We start from the raw sequence: 19,046 nt of genomic DNA, 5'->3' as shown, positions 1-19,046 counted from the left end.
CTTATCAACTCCATCTTGGTTTTGGCTTTGGCAATAATGCTTGGTTAATCTCCACGAGTGCCCAGCTTGAGGGTAAAATGATTATTGTGCAGGCCCGCTCTGCACACACCAGTGTATCCCTGGCTCCCTACTCACAAATGCCAGCATCACTTCTGAATCATTATGCACACATAAGTACCTCTCAGTTTTTCTAAAATGGTTTCTAGTCCAGGCTTTCTAGTCAGATCCACTCCTTTATTCCCAGAACTCAGGAGGCTGAAGTAGGCAGATTGCCATGAGTTCGAGGTCAGTCTGAGCTACACAGCAAAAGCTTGTCTCAAAATAAATGAAATAAATAAGTAATAAATACAGCAGTGACGACAAAATATAACATTACAATGCTTTCTAGTGACTCTCCTTCAGGGATACTGGTATTCATTTGGAGTTAAAACTAGGTTTATGTATTAATATAGAAATTTTTGTTCCATTCCCAATAACTTGCATGCTTAAAAACTTTTCTGGCAGTGTTCCGCATGAAGATGGGCATATAAGGGATAAGAGGGAAGGCATCTTGGAACAGTAACAAGATAATGCAATTCTGAGTTCAGTGGCATGTGCAAAATCTGCCACAAACTGAAAGGACCTTAAGCAAATAAATCTCCTACGTTTCCTAGGATTCAGTTTCTCTTTTGGAAAATGTACTGGATGGTCACTAGTTCCTATTATGTTCCAACATAATTATAAAACATCTAGATGCCTTTGGGATACTAAATGAATGGAGCACAGCAGAGAATGGAGGAGGAAAAAAAAACATGAACAACAGTAAATCCAGATTTGAAATAAATCAAACGATATGAGAAAGCAGGATGGATCATGGAGATGCAGGAGTCAAAGAGAGATTTTTAATTCTTGACATTGATTCCATATACAATCATGCACATTCACATATAATAACATATAATAGATGTGTGAAATTCACAAAAAAATGAGTGATGTGAGATATTAAAGACAATGTCTCCAAGGCACTTTTCTTGTTTTTCTATTTTGACCAGCTATGTCCAGTTCTTTACCATAAATGTTTAAAAATGGAATACAACTTGCAAACCTCACAAATTATGACATCTCTGTAAGGATTCTTATTTTATTGCAGTGTTAATGCTGTGGGAACCAATGCCAACTGCTTCAACTCATCACAGTTCTTAATTCTGATAAGAGAGGAAAGGGATCTTTAAGTGCCTGACACATTCACAATTGCTGAGAGAAGAAAATGATGTTGAAGGGGGAAATCTAGGATGCCAGAAATCTAGTCTTCCTAATCATGTAAAACACATCAATCCCTGAAGGAAATCCCTGTTGAACCAGATAATTATAGACGTTTGTAACGTGTATGGTGGTGGTACTGGGGTTGGATTCTACTTCCCAGGGAGCATGAAAATGCTTTAAGATATGATGGAACAAAGAGTGAATCATATACACCAACACTTGAAAGTAGTTCCACCCTTTTTAGTAATGTGACTGTGGATAAGTTACTCTTAGCCTCAATTTCCATACTTGTAATATGGGGATTACAACAAGACTTCTATTTTATTTTATTTTTTTATTTATTTAATTTGTTTGTTTGTTTAGTTGAGAGTGACAGACAGAGGAGGAGGGGGAGAGAGAGAGAGAGAGAGAGAGAGAGAGAGAGAGAGAGAGAGAGAGAGAGAGAGAGAGAGGGAGGATGGGAGGATGGGCATGCCAGGGCCTTTAGCCACTGCAAACGAACTCCAAACATGTGCACACACACCCCCCACCTTGTGCATCTGGCTAACATGGGTCCTGGGGAATCGAGCCTCGAACCGGGGTCCTTAGGCTTCACAGACATGTGCTTAATCACTAAGCCATCCCTCCAGCCCTCAACAAGACTTTTTTAATGTTAGTTGAAGACAAATTACTGAACCGCCCCTGGCACAATGACTTACACATCAATAGGCCTGAGTACATAATGGACATAAGTTACTTTGCTCTCCTCTTTCTGTCCTCTGTTGTGCTTCTCCCTGCTCTGCCCTAGAGAGAGTGATGTGCTCATGCCAGCATCCAGTATAGTGGGTGCCAGGGATGTTGACTAAATGGCTTCAAGTCTGCCACAGGAATGCTTAGAACTTTAATTCTTCTCTGGCTTCTGTTTCCCTTACCAGTGGTGGCTGGTGTTTCCCAGAATCTAAGAAAAAAATCTCATTTCCCCTTGGTAGTGGAAGGAATCTTTTTCTTGAAGATGTATCAGTCAAAACAGAGAGTAAGAATGAGCTGTCAGAAAATTCTGCTTGGGCATTAGATGAACTCATAACTTCATCTTATGTCACTCTTACTTCTTAGGCTAAAATGTTGCGGCATTCAAGTTGCAGAAAGCTGCTCATTCTGGAGTTGGAACAAAAGGCCTGCTTAGGGGAGATTTACAGAGTCTGGCTAAATTCTAGAAATAAGATTGTTGTATGGTGTTGCTGGAAAAAATCTAACATCCTCTAAGTTCTGAATGTACACCTATGGGGATGCTGCTTCATTAATGCCATCTTATTTTTCCCAAGTTGTGTGTGTATGTAGGTGGTTGGGGTGGGGGGAGTTGTAAATGTCTGAGAACCTTGAAGGACAAAATGTCACTCTCATATCAGCATCATGTGGTATTATGCCAAAAGTTTCTGGATAGTTGCCTGGCTTTAACCTTCACCATTAAAAGGGAGCCATAAAAAATTCAGCAAGCAAACTAGAAATTCTAATGAGAGAGCAAAATTCATGTGACTAATATGCTGGGCAACAAGTTCTCCAGGTTAAATAACATAACTTGGATAATATAACACTAGTAGTGACAGATGCAATGTGCAGAAAACTTACACTCTAAGGGCCATGGTGGGGCCTCGGTATGAAGTGTTTTCAATTCATATGTCATGACTTTGCCACACATCTTTCTTATCCAAAGTTCTTCAGAAGAGAGAATGAGACTTACAGAGGTTAAGCAAAAGTGGCATCACAGAACTAGTAATTTCAAATGAAGGATTGTTTGGCATGAAAGCATAGATTCTATCCAAAGTGTTTATGGGTATCGGCTGACAAAGTGAGAAGTTAACAGAGTACCGGAACTGGAAGATGTGTTGGTTCATCTAGGACAACTGGTAATACTACAGAAACTGAGGTCCAGAAGCATTTGTGACCATTAAAGAAAAATATACTGTGCAGAGAGTGGCAGAACAGGCATCTAAGATCCTTATCTCGGTCTACAAAACTGTGACTAGTCTGTCTGTGCTCAGTCATGCAATCTACTGTACCAATGAGCCTGCTGTACCGGACCCAGTGTTCTGAGTGGACAGATATATGTGTGTCTCCAAACAAGCCCCAGGGGTATTGTGCTTTTTAATGTATCCTTCTGCATGAAGGTTTAGATATTTGTCTATAAACACATTCAATTTTTTTTAGATTCAATGCAAGTTGGTCCAAGTATTATCATTTCTATGAAACCTTCACTGAATGCCAGTTTCCTTCCTAGCCAGTAAATAATAATGAAATAAGGAATAAATTAATAATAGCTGATGTGGATTGTGGCCTTTGTTCTAATTAATTTATTCCACAATATTTATCAAGCCCCTACTATAAGAAATCCCTTCACTAAGTCTTTGCATGTGATATGTCAATCATTCCTCAACATAACTATATGAAATTGGTACTATCTTATCGCATTTTACTTATCATTTTTTATACAGCCAAAAATACATCTGCAATGACATGGAATATATTTTCTAAAAAGTATTTTTCTATCCATTTGCATTCTAAATGTATACTTACTATTGTATGTGCCATAATCCCAACACTTTTGTTTAGGTTCTAAGTTGTGATATATGATATATTCTCTAAATGTTATAGATTATTGTAGAATGCCAACTCTATAATATTGAGAGAACTTCTACTTTGTTTCCTATTGTATCTGTAGGGCATGACAGTGTGGTACAACATAGGCATTCAGTATATGACAGTTTAGTTAAGCAGTGAAGAATGAATGAATGACTGAATGAATGAATCTCCAAGCCTCCATGGTTCTGTCCTTTCCCACCCCCCAGCTCAGCCAAGGAAGAAGAAATGCCACATAGGCAATGATAGGCATGTCATTTCCCAAGACTAACACTAATATCCTAGATGCGCATTACAGTGTTCATGTCTGGACAGTATAATTTTCCATTTTCTTACCTATAATTATGGTTATATTAACTCCACCAATTCCAATGGAATGAAAATTTATTTGAGAACAGACAGAGCTATTTTTTAGACAAACTAAAGAACAAATATAATGACAGAGTCCTGTTAGCACTCAGCACCCTAAATAACAGGATCTTGGCAAAAAGACTTGAGAGAAAGTAAAATCATTACCATGGCCCTCTATTATAGCAGCTGGAAATCACACTGTTGATGTGTATATAATACAGCAAATATTGGTGAGGGCAAGATCCCAGCTCTGAGACAACTAAGATCATTCAGGCATATTCTGTACCATAGGTGGCAGATGCCTGGACTAGTCTAAAACATACAACATCCTTTCAGTTTTTGCTTTATTAAGAATTCTAATATTTAGTAACATTTTATGGCATATCTATATTTATAAAATTAGGGATAAAACATAGTGCTGAGGAATTCTAAAAGCATGTAGTTTCACTGTACTGTATTCTGTACAGTATATATATATACTGTATATATATATATATATATATATATACACACACACACACAATCTTGTTTTTGTGGTAGCAAACATATACACAGAGTTTAGACATATGTGCATAACTTAAAGATAAGTGCTACAAATGTGTATGTAAATAATCAAGATATATGAATATATATGCCAGTATCTTTGTGAATCTATCTGAATTTAAGAAAATATTCTTTATATGGATAAATACTTTGTATGAAGAGAATGAGACATTTTTTGAGCATAAGCTAATATTTCCCTATAAGAAACTAATAAAGAACAGCAAATTCCATGTATATGGGACTATAAATGCATATATGGATATACTAATATGCATGAAAATATTAGAGTAATAGAAGTACTTAAGTATTATAGAGATGTTTAAACCTGAATTTTAAATATATGCACAAGAGTTAAAATTATTTAATGTAATATCTCTGGATGGGTGCAGACATGGGAAAGGGAGCTTGGACAATTTAGCACAGCATTTAATAGGTCTGAGATAAGGGAAGGTGGAAAGTTTAGGCAGGGAAAGTCTATCTGAGCACTCTAAACCCTAAAAGATATAGATCCAATATATAGGACTCATTATTCTTCCTAGCTAACAATAAGATACATGTGAGAGACCAGAAAGTATAGAGAAATGCATACACTAAGGAGTATAAGAGATTGGGCAGCTTTAATTTGTGGCCTTCTCACATGTCGCTGGGTCTGTAAGTGTCACTGCAGAGTGTCAATTTCAATCCCTTAAAGCATTAAATGGCTATAAATTTCAGGCAAGTTGGAGGCCTTCTTTATGAAAAATGTAGAAAGGGATAAGTTTCCTTTGGTTGAAATATATATCAAGATTTTTGGAATATTATTTTCATAATGTAGCATCAGGTGTTTTCATCTAGGAAATTATAATTTAAGAAATCAAAAGTGAAGTATCTCTTTAGGTAAAAAGAATTAGAATACCAAAGCAAATTGCCTTTTTCTACTCTGTAAAAACAAAACATACAAGAAAGATATTGCTAAGTAATTTTTGATTTTCTAGGAGAACTTAATGCAATCTAAACAGAGCTAGACATTAAAGAATATTAAGGAAATATTTTTTATTCATGATCATAAAAAATCATCACATTTGGCCAAACTATTCAGTTCTAGGTTCATGTTAACTCTAAGTTTTATAACTGTATTTTAATATGTCAGGCTCCATTTCCAGTTGAACTAGTTTATCAAGATACTGAGATCTCTTCCTAAGTCAAACTCCCACTGTCATACCAGTGCATCAAAAGACATATACTTGGCCATGTAACACAGAGAAACTATTAAAATTAATGACACATGACATTCTTGGAAGCACTTACTAAAAACTATTATTAAAATTAAAATGTCTTCTACACTTCTCTGATAATAACATTTTTATTCAGGATCAATATCCACTTCTCAATTATGCCAAAAATATTGAAATAGAGATTTTTTTTTTTTGCAAACACAGCTTTTTTCTTTCCAATGATTTTTGTGAACTGTCATGGGCACTATAGTCAGGACAGGGGCTACAGGTGCATTTTATTTGTATTTATAGCATTTGCAGGAAGTTGTTTTCTCTCCTTTAGCTGGAAACAGGAAAAGTAAGCCAATTTTGTTCCTGGTAAAATGCTAGTAGTTTGGGGCAAGGGCAATTTAGGAACCAAATTAAATAAATGTACAAACACATCTTTCTCAGAACTGCAGTTGATGAGAAACAGTTATGGTTTTAATGCAAGTAATCTTATTGCTTTTCTACAAATAGTACATTTCATCATTTTAGTATAAACATTATCTGTCCTGCACCCAACTAGTCCTTCATTTGTAACATTAATTATTTAGTAATAAAACAAATTTCCTTTCCCATCACTGAAAAGGTACAAAGTATAACAAGAGCAAGACAGGAATAGCACACTTCACATCACTGTTCTCAACAGCTAAGGAAATAATGTTCCTTTATCCTTATCAAAATAGAGAAGTTAACTACGGTTAGAAGTAAAAGTGCCGTTTACATTTTATAATGCACAATTCTAAAACCACAGCAGAACTAGAGACGTTAGACTTGGAGAAAAGTCCCTTTAAGTAATTGCATAGCAACCCTGGACTTCCACAGCCCACCCAACAGTGCAAACCACAGACACCTGGGGGGGATGGCAGGATGATTTTTCCCCCCTCTTGGCCTAACATTTTTCCAAACATCCGAACCCAGTTCAAAAGGAGGGCTCAGCAAAGTTTGCAGCCCATGCTGACCTTACACAACTTTCTTAAGCTAACAGAAGGAGGAGAAAACTCACCTGGGCTGGGTTGAACCAACCTTGTGGGCAGGCGCAACGCTCCCCAGAGCTCCCCTTGCCCTTGGTGCTTGTCTTGTGGGGACTTTTCCGCACATTGTCCCACAAGGTGACCAACTTGGTCCTGTTTGATGCCGGGCCCCCGGATCCTGAGGAGGGCATAGTCTGAGAACTGTACCCGAGTCCCTGAGGGTTCCTCTGCCAGCCACAGGCGCAGTGGGCATCCCTGACGAGAGTGGGTGCATTCCTGCTGGTATCCATCCCATCGGACCCCCTGCTGCAGCTCTGTTGCTTGGTGAGGTATGCATTCATACTGCACTGATGCCTACTCTTTCCTTTGGTCAGCTCTGCACAGAAACGCTCCGTCCCTCACACCCCTTTCTTCCAGGCAGTTGTAAAAGTCTTTTTTTTTCCCCCTGTGGATGCTTCAGTGTCTTTGACAGCTGCTATAAGCAGTCGTGGGAGCAGCGAGAGCAGCTCCGCACAGCATTATCTGCGGGCTGGTAGCTCTTTGTCAATAGATGACTCAACTCACAGAGCAACTTGACAGTATCCCGGCTCTAGGCAGAAGCAATCAATGCTCTACACAGCTGGGCTACAAGACTGTACACTGTGTTACAAGCCCTTTTTGGATGGAACCCCACAGTACGAATGCCTCTCACAACTTGGCATTCTGAGTTTCCCCTCTACACTCTGATTCACATACAAAATGAAAAGAGAACTTCTTATCAGACTAACAGGACTCTACTTTCGAGAAATGATGCAATTAGTCTGAAACACAATAGCATAAACAATACGAAAGGATGAGAATGTCAACCTGTAAGGAAATGGTCACCATTGATGGGAATCACTTAACCAGAAAGATAGTTGCCAAGACACAGACCAAATCAGAAGGTAATAAGAGTATAAATATGAAATCCAATAATGTCAATAAATTCTCAGTGATTGATGTCATAGTATTATGCTAGAATCTTTTAAAGTTTGGAAGTTTAATTTACTTTCAATCCTGATATGTGTTATAATTCTATCATATATTCTTCATACTATGCACAATTACTAATTCTTTCTTATTAAAATATGACGATTTTCAAGATTCAATACTGATAGGTTGGTTTATTTTTAAAGTCTTTTTCCTTACGCCAAATTATTCTCAGGGCTTCTTTTCAAATATTTCACCACAGCAAATACATTCACCACAGACAGAGTCTGTACTTTAAAGTGAAAGATATATCCAGCCCTGCCACACAATATTTTGGTTTCCAAAGACATAATTTTCAAAATATTGCAGTAAAATGAGTGAAATCTATCCAATTTAAAGCAACTGCCTTTCAAAGAGGCCATGATTGGTTTCATATTCTAGCGTGTTTGCTGAAGCCACTCATTTTATTTTCAACAAAGGTAAAGTGTGAGTAGAAGGAAATTTTATTCTCTCCTATTACTTACCAAAAGGTCTGTCCCTATCATATGTTCCTACAGAAATAATATTGGTTTCATTGCAAAACAAGTTGCCATCCATGAAGAGAAAAAATGACATAACCGCATGGTACAAATGAATTAGCAACAGATAATCGGATGGCCTGAGATGATTTTTCCCAGTTAACTATGTATATGTATAGATATATATAAAATAAGGGAGGTGACTAATATTTTCTCATAATAATACTCATTTCATCAATTCTTCTGAAAAAAGATACTCCCTTCATATTAATTTTGGTGCTCTTTAGGAAACTTGTCAAAATATACGAGGCACTATTGAACAGATATTTGAATAACATTTTTTTTCCTCCTGAAAGAGAAACTTGGAGTCAAATTCAAGGCAAATAGAGCACCACAGATACCTAATAGGAAGAAAATAGGAAATCCTTGTTCACCACTTGAGTTGCCTTCCTTGTCCTGAATCAAGGTATAACCCCTGAAAGAACTTTCAGTTCAGGTAAGTCCTGGAGAACGTCAGCCCTGTCTGGCATTACTATGATGCATGGTTCTGCACTATCATGTGGTGTGATAAAACAAATGAATTAAATCAGTCTCAAATGGTGATGCCAGGAACTGTGTGGATCCCTTCCTTCTCATCTAACTACAGATGCTTCTCTAGGTGTTGAGGCTATCATTGCTCAGAGGCCCATTGGTAGGTCCAGGGAACACATGCCCTGTTACCCACTCTTCTGCATCTTTCTGATAAGAATCTTTCTGCATAAAAGTGAGTCTGGGTGCATCCGTTGCAAGTTTGCAGTGTTGTGTACAGTATGTACCTTAACAAAAAATTTCCTGTCAGGGCACTTCTTAAGATACTGTAAATCTTCATAGGAACCTTAGTTTGTAATAAGTGGGTTGTTTGGAATAAGCTGTTGCTTCCCATCACAAGAGGCATAGGATTTCTTTTGCTGTAATCTTAGCTTTTCATTTCTTTGTATATGGATAAATATCATACGTTGCATAGCCACTGTTACTTTCCTGAAAAGATACAGTCATAGCAAACTTTTATGAAGCTGACTAAACAATATACAGATTATTTTTTCACTTTACTACATAGAAACTATTTTTTTGTGTGCATGTGGTGTGTGCATGTGTGTATACATGTTTGTATGTGTGGGTACACATGTGTGTGCATGTAGGTAGAAGCCAGAGTTTGACATCAGTTGTATTTTTCAGTCACTCTCCACCTTATTTTACAAGACAAGGTTACTCATTGAACGTAGAGCTCACCCAGTTGGCTAAACTAGGTAGCCCAGAAACTCTAGGGATAATTGGTTATCTCTCCCTTTCCAGTGCCAGAACTGCAGGTGTGGACCACCATACTCAGTGTTTTTAAGTGAGTACTGGTGATCTGAACTGAGATCCCCATGCTTGCAAGGCAAGTAATTTATCTACTGAGCCATCTCTCTACATCCATGTAAACTAATTTTATCCTTCTGTTTTTCACTTCCCTCCAAGATTTTTCTTTTCAAGCAGAGCATTTGACTTTGTTAATCTCAAAGCAGACCATTTAGAGAAATACACTGAAGTAGCCTTCTCTCTGTACTATAAAAAGGCTCTAATTAGCAATAATCCAATTTGATCACTTGTAATTGGACATTTGTAATAACCATGACATTCTGGTATAACAAGAATTAGCAATGTATGAGTACACATCCCACTCATCATTGTGATTTAACCTGGGCAGATGGCACACAGAGCGATGCCTAGCTGAGATATATCTCATTGACCTCACTGTGACCTGGTGCTCACTCCATGTAACAGCCAGTCGTCTTAAAGCAAGAGTTCAAAACTAATATCCTGACATGATCTGTTTAATAAAAATAAATAGCACAAATGAAACAGTGAATACATTGTATGGCATTTAGATATTATGCAGAATGTTTTTTCCACATAAAATTCCATAGCTAAGTGCTAGCCTATAAGATACCTGGAAGGTAGAAACCCTTTAGCAGCCACAAGCAATAGGTTAAATCATCATGGAAAGCTTTAATGTATTAGATACAATTTTCTTTGATTGGAGAAGTGAATAAAAAAAGTAGTGATTTTATAAGTGCTAACAAATCAGTACTCTTCAACACATATTTGGCCTAGACTACTGCCAGCTCCAATCACATTTACCTTTCAAGATCAAAGAACCAAGAACACTTAAGACATTTTAGACTAAAATTATTTCTAAACTGTGTAAATCAATTAAATAATACGGAACAGAAACAAGCATGAATTACATGTGAAAGGACACAGTTCTAGGGATAAAGATTTAATCTAGACAGTTCAATAGTTAATATAAATAGTTTAAAATGTCTAGGGATAAAGATTTAATCTAGACAGTTCAATAGTTAATATAAATAGTTTAAAATGTCCGAAATTCTCATAAATATTCCTATATTGAATGGATGTTGGAAGAGAATTAATCAGCATTAGTTGTAATAATAACTTATGAAGTAGTTTTCAGGAAATATAGATTTATTATCTTCTAGTGCACTTAGTTTCACCACTACACAAATCAGGACACTAATTATTTGCTATTTCTTATATACAGAAAAGAACATTATTAAAAAGGTAATAACCATTTATAATTTGTATATTTTAGCAATTGAGTCCAGTTTCTGCACTATGCTGTTATAAGTAATTTGTTTTCGTGTTTGCTATTAAACTACTGTCACTTCTTCATTAAGCTTTCCAGAACTCTTTTAGCATATTAAATTATGCTTTACAGTATCTACATTCTTATCTATTTTTTTTTAATTTTTTATTTTTTTTTATTTATTTGAGAGCGACAGACATAGAGAGAAAGACAGATAGAGGGAGAGAGAGAGAATGGGCGCGCCAGGGCTTCCAGCCACTGCAAACGAACTCCAGACGCGTGCACCCCCTTGTGCATCTGGCTAACGTGGGACCTGGGGAACCGAGCCTTGAACCGGGGTCCTTAGGCTTCACAGGCAAGTGCTTAACTCCTAAGCCATCTCTCCAATTCTTATCTATTTAATTGACTTACATATTTGCCTATTTCTCAATCATTACCAAAACCACTCTAATTTCAGCTTAACTTCAATTCTCAATAGACTGGTGATAAAAGCTTCTTCAAAAGTATCTGTCAGACACTCTTGGTCCATTTCTCACACAGCCATAGTGAGTCCTAAAATGAATTGTGAGTGGTCCTACCCTGCCCAATACCATCAAAATGTTTCACCTGTGTGATTCACTGACCTTACAGATAATATCATCTTTACATGACACTGTGGCCTGGCTTCTGATGCTTTAAGAAGCCTTGAATATGCCTCATGCCCTTGTGCCTTTCAAACACAGATATTCTAAATACCAGCACTCATTTCCAGCTTGTGGCCATATTCCCCATCCAAATGTTCACAAAATTCCTAATAGGTAAAGCCACCCTAAATACATATTACAGTCTGGTTCATATTTCTGGCAGAAGTCACTTGACCAAGGCAGCTTTTTTGGGGAAAAGGGTTTATTTTGGCTTACAGACTCAAGGAGAAATTCCATGATGGCAGGAGAAAATGATGGCAAGAGCAGAGGGTGCTATGGACAATAGCAACAGGAGAGTGTGGCAAACACTATCATGGGAAAACTGTCTATAACATCTATAAGCCAGCCCCCAACAATACATGCCTCCAGGGTGCATTAATTCCCAAATCTCCATCAGCTGAGAACCTAGCATTCAGAACAGCTAAGTTTATGGGGGACACCTGAATCAAATCACCACATTCCAACCCTGGACCCCACAAACTGATAACCATCCATGATATAAAATGCAATGCATTCTGTCCAATTTTAAAAGTGCTTATTTATTTTTAACAGTCCTAATGATGTTCAAACATCCCCATAATCCATGGTCTTTTAACTGAGCCATAATACCAAAAAAAAAAAAATCCCCCCAAAACCCCATAATGGCACAGAATACACATTCACATTGCAAAATATGGCTGGGCATAACAAAATATTTAACCACTACAAGATTTAAAACAGGGCAAACATCAAACTCTGTAGTTCCAAATCCAACAAGTCTAGTCAGTGACACATCTCCAAGTCCAATAATTCTAACCAGGAAATGTCTCTGGAATTCTAATACCCCTCCAGCTAGGCTACTCACAGTCCTGGAGAACTTCATCTAGGGCCAGCAGATGTCCTCAGCAGCCATCTTATGGTCCCATCATCTCCACTGGGTGTCCATTTCAACCCACAGTTCATCCTCATGGCTCCATCAGGTCTCCATGCAGGCATCCAGCAAACTTGTTTCATACCACCGATGGCCATTTCCAAAACACAAGACCATGTTGCAAACTCAATGACCCTTTCTTTCCTGCATATATTCCACAGTGCCAGGTAGGGTGCCAATTTGTTAATCCATGGAGGAATAAAGCAGACTCTGAAGAACCGGGCACTCCTTGAGCACCCATTCCCCTTCAAAAGAGTCTACATTCTTAGTATTGCCCCAGTACAGGCCAACTGGCCCAATCTCAAGGCTTATAATCTCTAATTGCAGCTGAACAGGCAGCAATTTCACCCAATGACTATTTTATTTTTTCTGTATCATATTCCTCTGATCATACCAGTCTGTTTCTATGCAATGAAACCTTGCCCACCTTCTCAGGACATAACCATAACAGAAAGCCTCTTACACAATCAGCTTCTAGCTCAGTCCAGGCAAAGCTCTTTCTCACCCTCATAAGCCAAACCTTACAGTCCATAGTTCTTACTGCATTCAGGTCTTTCAAATAAGACCAGAGTGGTCCATCAAGCTGTACTTATAGCACTACAAAGCATGTCTCAGGCCAAAGTTTTAATTCTTCTCACATTTCTCTTGAAAATGAGCTCCAAAAGGCCAAAGCTACATAGTCAGGTGTCTAGCAGCAAATGACACCACTCCTTGGTACCAACATTACTGTTGCAGTCTGGTTCACATTGAGGGCAGAAATCACCTGATAAAGAGAAGCTTTTGGGGGGGAAAAGGTTTATTTTGGCTTATAGACTTAATGGGAAGTTTCATGATGGTAGGGGAAAACAATGGCATAAGCAGAGGGTGGACATCACACCCTGGCCAACATAAGGTGGACAATACCAACAGGAGAGTGTGGCAAACACTGGCTAGGGGAAACTGGCTATAACAGCCTTAAGCCTGCTTAAGCCCCACTATACACTGCCTCCAGGAGGCATTAATTCCCAAATCTCCATCAGCTGGAAACCTAGCATTCAGAACACTTAAGTTGATAGGGGACAATTGAATCTAGCCACCACAATACATAATAGAAAATAAGCAATATATGAGCATATTTTTCAACACAGCTCCAAAAGCAGATTCCCAGACTTGATTTCAAACAGACTGCATACAATACCTATGCCTCTTCTACTCAGCAATTTCTAAGTCTCTCTTGCTTTCCAGAGCTCAATCCCACATGACTTCTCTCCAAGAACACATTTCTTGGAAGGCATGTTATGTCTATATTAGTGGCGGACACCAGTGGCAGGTGGAACCTGTAAAAGACTTAGCCTAGAGACTTTAGAATTGTAGAACCTAGGTTCCATCTTCTTCCTCCTTTTCATTCTGGCCATGAGGCAGACAGTTTTAATCCTGCTGTGATGCACTGCCTTTCCATGAGTTCAAACAAATACTTTTGCCAAAATAAGCCCATTTTATTGGTGACTTATCTCAGGTATTTGGTAAAAGAGAGCTGATTAGCATACCTTTTCATTCGCTTGACTATTTCCTTCACTTTAAAAGTTATTGTTCTAGTTTTATAAAATGTCATTACTTTGTTTTTGAATTTGTTTCTTGTGCTTTCTTGGAGTGATACCTAAGACATTATTGTCTAGGTTGGTGTTATGAAGATTTTTCTCTTTATCGTCATCTATCAGTTTTATAGTTTGACCTTACCATTAAGCCTTTAATGTATTATGAGGTTTTATAATATTTTGTGTATTTATTTGAAATAGAGAGAGGGGAGAGAGAGAGAGAGAGAGAGAGAGAGAGAGAGAGAGAGAGAGAGAAGGAAAAATGGGTAACTCCAGGCCTTTTGCCGCTACAAAGGAACTCCAGACACATAAGCCAAGTTGTATATCTGGCTTTATGTAGGTAGTAAGGAATAGAACCTGGTAGCAAGCTTTGGAAGCAAGTGTCTTTAACCACTGAGCCACCTCTCCAGCCTGCATTTGAGTTTTAGTGTATAATATTGCATACTCTTCAATTTCATTCCTCCACATGTATATTCTCTGTTTTCTCAACACTGTTTACTGAATTCTATACTTTTTGCATTTGTGTTGCTTTGGTACTCTTACTGAAGGTCATTTGATTATATATGTATGAATTGAATTCTAGGCTCTGTGTTATATGTGTTGGTATGTTTGTCTATAATTATTTTAACACCAGATTTTTCTGATTATTGTAGATTTCTAATGTTTTCATACCAGGAAGCTTCCACCATTGTTCTTTCTAAGGCTGTTTTGGTTATTCAAGATGTTTTGTATATCCATACAAATTTTAGAATTTCTTTTTCTATTTTTGTAGGATAGGCCATTATGACTTATTAGAGATTTCCTTGGGTACTATGGATATTTTGATATTACTTTTCCAATCTGTGAACACAGATATCTTCCTATTTATTTCTATGTTCAATTTCTTTTAGTTATATATTTTTTTGTTTTTTAGTGATAAGTATTTTCTTGAATTGGCTAAATGTATTCAACATTTTGTTGTTTTGGATGACATTGTAAATGCTGTTGTCTTAATACTTCATATCATTTATTTCTGGCATACACTAATACAAGTGAGTTTTGTATATTCAATTTCATATGAAACTCTGATGAGCTTTTTATTGTTGTTATTAGTATCTTGTTTATAAGACAGATTCTGACAATATAGCTGAGCCTGTCTCAAATTTGTGTATACTCTAGGCTGATCTCAAACTTGCTGTCCTCAGGTCTTCAGCTCCTGAATGTTGGGATTTTAAGCATGTATTATCATGGCCAGCTTTTATTAGGATTTTAAATTTCAATTCTAACAAAAATGTTTTTGTATGTATGGAATTTTTAGAAATGTTTACATATAAAATCATTCCAACAGTGGACAAAGATAATTTAACTTTATCGTTTCCAAGACAAGTGCATGTTACTTCTTTGTTTTGCCAACTTGTTTTGGCTAGGACTTCTTGTACTATGTAAAACCAAAGGGGTGAGTGTGAGCATCCTTGTCTTATTTCTGATCTCACAACTTCACTTTTAATACTGTTTGGCTGCATCTAATAAATTTTGGTATGTGGTATTATGTTTTCATTGGTGCGAAGATACTTTTAATATCTCTTTTAATTGTTTCTTTGATGAATTTATTGTTGCTGAATTTAAGTTTCTTTCCATTGTTGTCAGAAATGGCCATTTTAAAAAGTGTTCAAAACGTGTGTGTGTGCGCGCGCACGCGTGTGTGTAAGTGATCTGACTTGTGATATATCATGGAGAATGCCTGTGAACTAGTGTGCAATCTTGGCATGTGGGACAGAACTTTCTGCATATACGTAGGTCTAATTATTATGTAGATAGATAATTACCTACTTATTCAAGAACTTTGTTTCTTTCTTTGTTGATCTTGTGAAGGTGTCATGTTGAAACCATGTCTTCTACTACCACCACCTCCTCGACTTCTTTCTTTTCCTCCTCCTCCTTCTTCTTCTACTTCTTATTATTATTACATCTTTTCCTTCAATTCTGTCAGTGTTTGCTACCAATACTTAGTCCTTTGATGTTACATATTCATATACATAACATTGTTACAACTTCCTTAAAAGTCACCTTTCTAGTACTGCATAATGTCCACTCTATTTAGACAAATTTTTATCTAAAATCTAATCTACCTCATGCAAGTTATATCACCATTGTTATGTTTTTGGTTGGTATATTCATGGCATATATTTTCCCATCTTTCCACCTTCAACCTATGTGTGTCACTATATCTAAAGGGAGTCTTACATAGTTAGATGAATAACTATAAATTATGGGGTACAGAAACTACCTATGGTTTACATTGGGAAGAAATATAAATTAACTACACTCAGGAGATTTTGATGTAATTCCAAAAATTTAATTTAAAGCTAATATTATGTTGATAAAATTAACATCTTAATTTAAAAAAAAATAAATAAAGGGAGTCTTAGAGTTGGATTTTTCTGTTGGTTAATAATATTTGGAAAAGGATGGCCTGCAGAGGCAACAATGATCCCATGAGACCATATTGCTTCATGTACTGCCTGATCTAAATCTGTCTGAATTCACTCTATGGTGTTTGCAAAATGATGTGTCTTTGTCTTTAAGGACTGCAGGGCTGTACTGTACTATTTTTCATGTCTTCCCAGCATATACATTGTATTGATTTTTAAAATTTCAGATTTTATATTTTACAAGTCAGCATATTAGTTGTAGCTATTTCCTTATTTTATCTTCTTTTTTTTTAGTTATTAACATAATACTATCACACTAACCAATGACCTTGGTGGATACACCATCAATATGCTTTGTTGAAATCTTGAGCAATTCAATAGTTGATTTAAACATTAAGATTTTATTAATTTCAATGTGTTAGTATTTGACTCATAATGAATGTTGGGAATCTAATACATGTAACCTACTGATGTGTTCTTTCCAAGTGCCTACTTCCACATACTTTCCAAGCTACATGCTCACTGACATTTTCCTGTTCCTACGAGCCAATGAGGTAGTCTAGGAAACAGTGGTGGGTATTGGAAGGGCACAGGTACATGCTATCCCAAAGGCTGAGTTACATGAGGGAGAAAATGCATGAATAATGAGATATGAAAACAAACCAGTAACTAATAAGTCAAACTGAAAGAGTGATAGAGATTGATGATAGATAGATGATAGATGATAGATAGATAGATAGATAGATAGATAGATGATTGATAGATAAGTAGATGAGAGATAGGAATAAAAGGAAGAGGAAAAAGACTAGAGAAAAGAGGTAGGAGGAAAAGGAAGCAAATAACTTTTACAAACTCAGAAAAGAAACCTCTTATAAATAAATAATTAAAGTGGAGTCTACTTGAACATACAGAATAAAAATGGAAGAAGAATAAATAGACATATTGCTGAACAGAAGTCAGTCCTGGAGATTTTACCTGAAGCCCTCTTAAAGGAGACCTTGGATCGTTTTATGTTGTCACTCCCAGAATTAAACACAGAACTATAAGCAAGACACAGATTTTCTCTAATTTAGATCTTACTCACAATATTTTTTCCTGATGAATTATTTGTAAAGGATGTTTTCCTAAATGTATTAAAAGGTTACATAGCCCTCTGTGTAAAAAATACGCCAGACACTGACTTGTCAGAGGTGATTTATCTATGGATTGGCCTAAAGGCAGAGGTATGGATTAGAAGAAATAACAGGTCCTCTTCAAGCTAAAAGATTCCTTTTCTTGGAGATGTGACAATTTAATAAAGTTTTACTTTACTGGATTTGCTTTGGCCAATGCATTTTCAAATTTACATTTCATTAATCATCTTATCCTTGGTTATTCCATAATATTTTGCTTTTATGTGTATTTATATTCTATTCAGAATGTATTTTTTAAAATTTTGTTTTATTTTTATTTATTTATTTGAGAGCAACAGACAGAGGGAGAAAGCAGACAAGAGAGAGACAGAAATAATGGGCATGCCAGGGCCTCCAGCCACTGCAAACGAACTCCAGACACATGCGCCCCCTTGTGCATCTGGCTAATGTGGGTACTGGGGAATCAAGCCTCAAAGCGGAGTCCTTAGGCTTCACAGGCAAGCGCTTAACTGCTAAGCCATCTCTCCAACCACAGTATGTATTTAAGTGTGTATTCAACACCAGGAACTGTGCTAAGAAAATGTAATCAGGAGAAAATCCTACCAAGCCCTTAAAAACACAAGTTGCACTCAGTGTTGACATGTGATAACATGTGGGATCTCCTATTACTGAAATATTCCTGTTAAAATGAGTTTTATAATATTTTTTGAAAATAATCTTTACTCTCCACACTGTAAGCTGCTTAAGAGTAGGACATATCCTTTATTGGCATATTCACACCAGACTTCCTATTTTTTAATAAAATAAGGTTTATTTATACCTGCAGACCCACTTATTAAAACTTAACTCTTAAGTTTAGGGAGCATGTCTCTTCTCAGTGTTTCCACTCACTCCTATCCCATCTTGTCACCACACATGGCTCAGTTTTAATCACCTCATTTGTAGGGTGAAGAGCGTGCGCTACAGTCTATTGTATCACACTTAGCTGCCAAATGCATGCACAATACTCAGCAAACATTTTTAAGTTTAATCAAAATGCTTCCCAATGACTATAGAACTATGGATTTAACACAGCAAGGTTATTAAATAGTATGACATGATAGCTTTTCTTTTGGCTTATTTTCTTAGTTTTACATTCTTTCACACATAGCCAATTTTACATTCTTTTTGCCACATAGGCGGGCTGCATGACATGGTGGTTAATAAATAAACCCCGAGGTCCATCCTATCTCCATCCATGATTTGAAGGTAGAAATGAAGTTCTTCAGCCCTTTGCTAACATCTC

The 19,046-nt window shown here is 36.8% G+C and overlaps 1 protein-coding gene across 20 annotated transcripts in view; it reads right to left on the bottom strand.

Moving 5' to 3' along the window:
- Positions 1 to 19,046, bottom strand: part of Dlg2 (discs large MAGUK scaffold protein 2) — a 1,944,997-nt gene that overhangs the window by 764,649 nt on the left and 1,161,302 nt on the right. The window contains exon 1 of one of the 20 annotated variants that reach the window (XM_004658291.2): positions 6,991 to 7,347. The exons of 17 other annotated variants lie outside the window; for them this stretch is intronic. In XM_004658291.2, coding sequence (XP_004658348.2) covers positions 6,991 to 7,299 — 309 coding nt within the window. In that variant the 5' untranslated portion in view covers positions 7,300 to 7,347. Of the gene's footprint in view, positions 1 to 6,990; positions 7,348 to 19,046 lie in introns of those variants that run through there. 2 more of the 20 variants (XM_045145575.1, XM_045145580.1) reach the window with 2 other exon arrangements.

The sequence above is a fragment of the Jaculus jaculus genome, chromosome 3, assembly GCF_020740685.1.
Source record: "Jaculus jaculus isolate mJacJac1 chromosome 3, mJacJac1.mat.Y.cur, whole genome shotgun sequence".
NCBI lineage: Eukaryota > Metazoa > Chordata > Mammalia > Rodentia > Dipodidae > Jaculus > Jaculus jaculus.
This window is presented reverse-complemented; position numbering and strand designations above follow the sequence as displayed.